Source organism: Crocuta crocuta, unplaced genomic scaffold (assembly GCF_008692635.1).
Source record: "Crocuta crocuta isolate KB4526 unplaced genomic scaffold, BGI_CrCroc_1.0 scaffold7, whole genome shotgun sequence".
Taxonomy (NCBI): domain Eukaryota; kingdom Metazoa; phylum Chordata; class Mammalia; order Carnivora; family Hyaenidae; genus Crocuta; species Crocuta crocuta.
In genome coordinates, this window is record NW_027531904.1 from 11,759,598 (window position 1) to 11,766,860 (window position 7,263).

At 45.0% G+C, this 7,263-nt stretch overlaps 1 protein-coding gene and 1 non-coding gene across 2 annotated transcripts; one reads left to right on the forward strand and one right to left on the reverse strand.

Moving 5' to 3' along the window:
• The first annotated feature begins 982 nt into the window (after positions 1-982).
• On the forward strand, positions 983-6,979 carry PSMA4 (proteasome 20S subunit alpha 4). Its single transcript, XM_077774357.1, has 8 exons — positions 983-1,037; positions 1,281-1,323; positions 1,636-1,798; positions 3,450-3,527; positions 3,839-3,927; positions 4,382-4,512; positions 5,444-5,567; positions 6,606-6,979. Exons 1-8 carry the CDS (start codon positions 1,035-1,037, stop codon positions 6,758-6,760), a joined length of 786 nt encoding a protein of 261 aa, XP_077630483.1. The 5' UTR covers positions 983-1,034; the 3' UTR covers positions 6,761-6,979.
• Positions 2,131-2,237, reverse strand: LOC144240176 (U6 spliceosomal RNA). The gene has a single exon (XR_013337637.1). It is a non-coding gene; the product is annotated as a U6 spliceosomal RNA (small nuclear RNA).
• Positions 6,980-7,263: the final 284 nt, after the last annotated feature.

Here is a 7,263-nt window from a genome sequence, read left to right on the forward strand (position 1 = left end):
CTAGTGCGCACGGCGGGGCCGGGGTCGCGGTCGCGCCGCACGGCCGTGCGCAGGGCCGTCCTTCCCGTTCACCTGCTGTTGTCTCAGCCTCGTAACGGGTCGCCTTCCCTCAGTTGCTCGGCCACCGCGATACTTGTAAGTGCCAGTCGGCGCCTGTGGCCCGTCAGCCCGGTCTTTGAGGGGAGCCCATTGCTTGGGAGATAAAATTCACAGTGTTTACTCGGGCCCGTGGACCCTTCAGGACTCGAGCCCAGCATATTTTGCCGCCTCGAGTCCCCTTATTCCGGGATTTAGGAAAATGAGCTCTGTAATCTGAAGTTTGGCGCTTCCACTGTGTCACGCTGGGCGTCAGTGTTTACTTGTGCAGGAATAGTGGTGGAGAACCTAAGGTTACCGCCCCCACCTCCTAAGTTGGGACTCTCACTGGAGAAAGCCTCAGCTTCCTACCTTGGCGTTCAAGGCTCTGCGTGCGTCTGTGTACTTAGCTCTCTAGCTTCTTCAGATCCTTTTAACTTTAGCAAGTTGTCTCTTGCCCGTGGAGCTGTCCTACCTGGGTCCCCTTTGAGCAGACTTTCCTCTCTGCTGGGACTGCCTTTCCCTTCCCCCTTCCCTTAGTCTTTTAGGCCTCATGGTTCACAGCCTTATTTCTGCCTCCCATGTCTGTCTAATTTGGGTTCATTTTTTGTATTTGTTTCTCAAAGAATGCTTTCTTGATTTTTTTCCCCATCCTGCTTCCCACTCTGCCCTCAGCACCTGTTTCCACATTGCCTTATAGTTGTTTGTTTGCTTCCCTCACCTGAATACCAGACTGTAAGCTCTTCAGGAAAGGGATTGGTTTCGCCCTCTTTGATATTCCAGAATTTGGTATGCATCTAGCATGGTGCCCGGTACACTGAAAATGTTAGATGACGGGAGGGAGTGAACAAAGCACAATTTTTTTTTAAGTCACGAAGTGCTTTTCAAATTGTAAACCTCATTTTTAATAATGATCTTACTTTTTCTTTTTTACAGGAATTTTACAAAGTTCAGAAAACATGGTGAGTCAATACACAAGCCAGTAAGCTGTTGCCTGATAAACCCTGCTGCTTGCACCTGTAGACTTGTATGAGAAAACTGGAATGGAAGGAAAAATTGCTGGAGTGGTGTCTTCTTCCTTCTCACTTTCTTCCCATCGCTGAGCTTTGCCTGCCAGCATCCGTTCCATAAAGATGATTTGTGGGCTTGCAGGGATTGGCTTACTTTTGGCCGGTAGGAGTCAGTTGTATGTTTTTCCTTTGCAGTCTCGAAGATATGACTCCCGGACCACTATATTCTCTCCGGAAGGTAAAATGGAAATCTATCTCAAATAAAAAAATGTCTTTAAAGAGTTTGACCTAAAGGAGAGGAAAAAAATCTACAGACTGTTGTTTTTTTTTTTTTTAATTTTATTATTTAAGTAATTTCTACAGTAGGNTTAGCCACCCAGGCGTCCCCCCTACAAACTTTTTTTTAATCGTTGCTAAGTTGTTTGTCCTTCCTGTGCTTTGGGTTGATTATGGTCACCAAGTCAGCTCCGTGCCTCGTGGAGGGGTCACGGCAGGGCTCTGGTGTGCAGCTGCCGGGGTTGCTCCGCTGCTCACTGCCTGTGTCTCGTAGGTCGCTTGTACCAGGTTGAGTATGCCATGGAAGCTATTGGACATGCAGGCACCTGCTTGGGAATTTTAGCCAATGATGGTGTTCTCCTTGCTGCCGAGAGGCGCAACATCCACAAGCTCCTGGACGAAGTCTTTTTCTCTGAAAAAATTTACAAACTGAATGAGTGAGTGCGATCTTCGGGAAGGGAATGTAAAATGTCTCTCTTTATCACATAAATGACATTGCACATATTTTGGGAGGCTGTTCCATGTGACGTAAAATTGAACCGTTTTCACCTTTGAGGATTTTTGCTTTTGACTCACCTTGTTTAAAACCACCTTGGGGCCCAGGGTGTTGTGGTATTCTTTTTTTTTTTTTTGCAGAAGAGTTTATCGTTTTATTTAATTAGAAGTAAATAGTTCGTTCATTTGAAACTGCGTAAAGTGGCCAAGAACAAAATTAAAATTCTCCCATTAAAAACCTTCCCCAGATTCATCTCCATGAAAAATCTTTTNGAAAAATATGGAACGCTTCACAAATTTGCGTGTCATCCTTGCTCAGGGGCCATGCTAATCTTCTCTGTATCGTTCCAATTTTAGTATATGTGCTGCCGAAGCAAGCACTGTGGTATTCTTTTTAAATGCAGGGCCAAGCCCTTAGTGGAGAAACCACATTGTACAGTGATTAAGAGCACAGGCTGGGTAGTTACACAAATTGGGTTAATTGGTTAATTTATTTATTATTCTTTTTTTTTAATGTTTGTTTACTTGAGAGAGAGACAGCGAGAGTGGGGAAAGGGCAGAGAGAGGAGAGGGAGACATAGAATCCGAAGCAGGCTCCAGGCTGTCAGCACAGAGCCTGATGTGGGGCTTGAACCCACAAACAGTGAGATCATGAGCCAAAGTTGGACACTTAACCAACTGAGCCACCCATGCACCCCAAATTTGGGTTAAATTAAAAGCTCTGTGACCCTGCACTGATGTTTAACTTTTCTGGGTCTCAGCCCACTACAGTGGTTATGGCAGTTGAGTGAATAATTTAAATCTAAGCAAACTAGCAGAGTGTCTGGCTTACAGCAGACCCTCAAAGCGTTCAGAATGACTGAATCACAAGACTTTTACCAAACGTCAGCCCTCCTGGAGGTCTGGGAACAGTTTAGCCAAGCCCTGCACACTTAGTGAGTTTCCGGTACACTTGGGTGTGCAGGGTTTCCAGTTGGCAGAGAACAGACCCTCCCTTCACTAATGGGCCAGGTGATCGCTGGTGCCAGGCCTTTCTGATATGCTCATCGAAGGAGTGTTCTCCCTTCACAGAGTCACTGTCTGCAGGTTTGCCCGGCATGACCGAGGGTGTAGGAGAGTCAAGGCAGACCTCAGGGAATGGGGACAGAGAAAGGAAGTGCACCCCCAGTGTGGGCATAGCTCTGGGTTTCCTAGGCTTCCCTTCCCGCGGGTCCCCTCACCTACACCTCCATCAAGCCAGGCCTAGGAGGTTCAATAGCCTGTCTTCTGTCTGGACAAACCTTTGTTGTGTTTGTGGATGCGTCTTCTTGGGATTTACTCTGGGTTCTTAGTGTTACTCTCTTGCCCTGTTCACGGAGTGGTGATGGTAAACTACATCTGTAGAAAACTTTAAGGGTGTACTTATTTTTTATGTTGAATGACACAACATGTTGAGAATTTACAAAGATGAAACGTATGCGGTTTTGTTTGAGGGTATAGTGGCCGTGCAGCTAGCATGGTGAATTTCTAATAGAACTTCCACTTCTCAGTACTTGTAAATACCCCTCCCAGACATTTCCCTGCTCACACATCAATGTCTTTCTTTTCTTCAAGGGACATGGCTTGCAGTGTGGCAGGCATAACTTCTGACGCTAATGTTCTGACTAATGAACTGAGGCTCATTGCGCAGAGGTATGGTCATAAGTAGCGTAATTGATGGTATGTAAATTAGTCTCGATGTTTCTAAGGAGAATTCATGTTTGCAAAGATCAAAGTCTTTAAAAAAAAATCTATTAATTGAACATCACAAAATTTTTAAAGCAAAGGTGTAAAAAGTTACGTGCTTTAAGGATATGAGGATGCTGTCATGCTCTCCTCCCCGCTTCAGATTCCACGTGACTGTTAATGTCCTTGTGGCACAGATTTCTTTCCAGAGGGTATTTTGCTTAGAGGGCATCTTTGTTTTAGGGAAAACTGTTAACTTGCCAATTTCTTTACCCTAGGTACTTGTTACAGTATCAGGAGCCCATTCCTTGTGAGCAGCTGGTCACAGCACTGTGTGACATCAAACAAGCTTATACACAGTTTGGAGGTACTGAAATTTTTCAAAGTTGTATTCCAAAAAGTTAACCATTTTATGAGTAATGGCCTTTTTGAGATCGTAAAAAGAAATTGAAAGTGAAATAAAACCTTTTTCATAATACATCCCTGCTTCATGAACTAATTGGTTTTCACTATGTAGATTGTTATATGTTTTATTAATAGACCATTGGAAGGCTATAATGCCATTTTCAAATCTGGAAACAAATTGCTTTTTACGTAATAATGAAATTCAGCACTGGTCCTCTGTGTCTTTATTCCCTTTCTTGGCTGCGTCCAAATCCTGGCAACGAAAGTGGAATTTTGGATGGAGCTTATCTGTGGTGTTCAGAACACAAAGCAGTTGATGAACGCCTCACTTCCCAGAGCAGGGCCTAGGCCCATTCCCTGGGCTCAGGTAGCAGCAGTGATACTGATCTAGATGCTCTTTGTTGGTGCTCTTCAAGGAAAACGTCCCTTTGGTGTGTCCTTGCTTTACATCGGCTGGGATAAGCACTATGGCTTTCAGCTCTACCAGAGTGACCCCAGTGGGAATTACGGAGGATGGAAAGCCACGTGCATTGGAAATAATAGTGCTGTGAGTATTTTTGTGTTGCTGTAAAGTCTAGCAGATGATGTAATAACCACCATAATTTTGAAGTAGCAGTGATATAATCTATTTTAAAATAGCTGTCACAACCTTAATATGATAGGAAAATACCTTCAATTTCCATTGGTAATGAAGTCACAGGTACTACTAATACTACGGGACTTATTGTCTACGTTTATAATGAAAGGAAATGGTAGTTTTCTTTCTTAAGTATATTTATTTATTTTGAGAGAGAGAGAGAGCACATATGGGGGAAGCACAGATAGGGAGGCGAGGAGAGAGAACCCCAAGCAGGGTCTGTGCTGTCAGCAAGGAGCCCAGCGTGGGGCTCCGTCTCAGATTGTGAGATCAAGACCCGAATCAAAATCGGGAATCAGATGCTTAACCAACTGAGCCACCCAGATGCCTGGAAATGCTCATTTTCAGTTAGAGGTTGTGAAAATAAGATGTAATTTTTTTCACATCCTGGTTCTCAGACCCTTTGAATTCTCTCACAAGTCCCTTGGAAGTCCAGGGAGTTCTGGTTAAAGACCCCGCTTCAACAGCCCCTTCTCTTGTTCCAGGTTGGCCCTCCCTGCCTCTGAGGTTGTCTGTATTGGTTATAATGCCCGTAATAGTTCAGCCATTAGTATTCTGAACAATCCATATTCCTAAAAAATGCAAGAATTTATGGGGCACCTGGGTGGCTCAGTCGGTTAAGCATCCAACTTCGGCTCAGGTCATGATCTCACGGTTCGTGGGTTCGAGCCCCACGTCAGGCTCTGTGCTGACAGCTCAGAGCCTGGAGCCGCTTCAGATTCTGTGTCTCCCTCTCTCTCTGACTCTCCCCTGCCCATGCTGTCTCTATTTTGCTCTCAAAAATAAACTTTAAAAAAAATTTAAAGAAAAATTTTTGTTGATTCTCCTTTATGTTTTATAGGCAGCTGTGTCAATGTTAAAACAAGACTACAAAGAAGGAGAAATGACTTTGAAGTCAGCGCTTGCTTTAGCTATCAAAGTCCTAAATAAGACCATGGATGTGAGTAAACTCTCTGCTGAAAAAGGTAATGGATGCCCACCCCTCTGATTGGTTCACTTGTGTAAGAGAAGCAATTGAGCGGGCCACCTTGTCAGAGTTCATTGAAGCCGCAACCTTATGAATTGGGTGGCTTTATACCTTTGTCCTAGGTGAGGACACTAGGGCTTAGTGAAGTTAAGTGACTTGAGCAAGGTCGACACCGGTAAGTTGTGGGGCCTTAGTCCCACAGTACATTGTGAGCCTAAGGACTTGAGCCTGTATGTTCTCAGTGTTCATAGTTGGAGATCTGAGTTGTGCTACTCTTAGTTAATAATTGTCTTATCAGCTTCTTGATGATGGTATCTGTGTGTGTACATATGATAAAGAACATGCATGTGATTATGTGCTACATATTTATCTTAAGCTTTATCCGAGGGAAGACATTTGCAGGAGTTGTGGTATCCTGTGCTCTTTTGAGTCTCCTGATCTCTCACGTGATGCCACGTTTGCAATTTTAAATACTTTATTCAGTTTAAATTATGTAATCATCTAAAACTATTTCTAAATAATGTTTTTCAAAAACTATGGTAAATTAATGTGTAGATTCTGCTGAGTATAATTGAGCTCCTGCTGTTCCTTAGAATATGCAGTTTACTTGCAGACTGTCCCCTTTTTGTCTACTTCTGTGTAATTTCAAGGAGGTAGCACTCTATTTCCTCTGCTCAAAAAATGCCTTCTTTGGTATCAGTTTACTTTTCTTATCTGTGGTCATGGAAGCTGCATTTCATGTCTTAGTTTTGACATGAAACATGAGTGTGGTTGCTGGTTAGAGATTCTGGCTGCTCCTCCACAAGTTCCGTCTGGTTGTCACGCTAGGGGCAGGCCAGGGGGAGACACTTCAGTAAAGGTGTTGGTAGGAGCTTTGTAAGACGGAAGGTATTTTTTGCTGTCAGAGTAGCTGCGAATCGTGCGCAGCAAACAGCATGGAGAGTGGGGAGCCTCGGCTCCAGGGAAGAGCTGGGCCTGCTGAGTGTGTTTGCCGAGTGTACCCGCCTGTAACACAAGCGCGTGTGCTCACTTCTAGTGGAAATTGCCACCCTAACAAGAGAGAACGGGAAGACGGTCATCAGAGTCCTCAAACAGAAAGAGGTGGAGCAGTTGATCAAAAACCACGAAGAAGAAGAAGCGAAAGCTGAGCGCGAGAAGAAAGAAAAAGAACAGAAAGAAAAGGATAAATAGAAGGAAGGACCGTGGGTTTCGTCACTCACCTGGGGCTGTTTCAGTGTCGTGCTGCCCTTCCCACCCTGGGAAAGCTCTGACTCGCGCCGGCTTGTGTGTAGGAGACCAGGACGGCACCAGCTGTCTGTCCACTTGAGTCTTGTATTGACGCCTACTCTTCATGGACGCCCCAACCCCTCCACCCTTGTTTTGGGGAATAAAACTTGAAAAGGCTGGAAATGGTGAAGGAAGAAATTCTCTGTAGCAGTAAACGCGGAAGGGCCAGGGATCGTGAGTGGGGTGTACCGCGGTGGCTCGTGCAGGTGCTTCTAGTGAGATGCACACGTGATAGCCTGTAGAGTCCATACGGGGCAAGGAGGGACCGCGCACTCAGGGTTTCCTTAGCTGTCCCCTGCTGTTTGCAGAGCCTGCAGCCCGACTTCAGCAGAGTAGAACCGTCCTGCTCTTGGCCTCCGACAGAGTAAGATCCAGCGATGCAAGAGTCACCTTCCTCCCCTTGCAGT

Bases quoted from the DNA above. Each gene is read 5' to 3' on its own strand.
- PSMA4 (XM_077774357.1), top strand. The intron at 3,528-3,838 runs GTATGGTCATAA...TCTTTACCCTAG, and splicing joins CTGAGGCTCATTGCGCAGAG to GTACTTGTTACAGTATCAGG. The intron at 5,568-6,605 runs GTAATGGATGCC...GCTCACTTCTAG, and splicing joins TAAACTCTCTGCTGAAAAAG to TGGAAATTGCCACCCTAACA.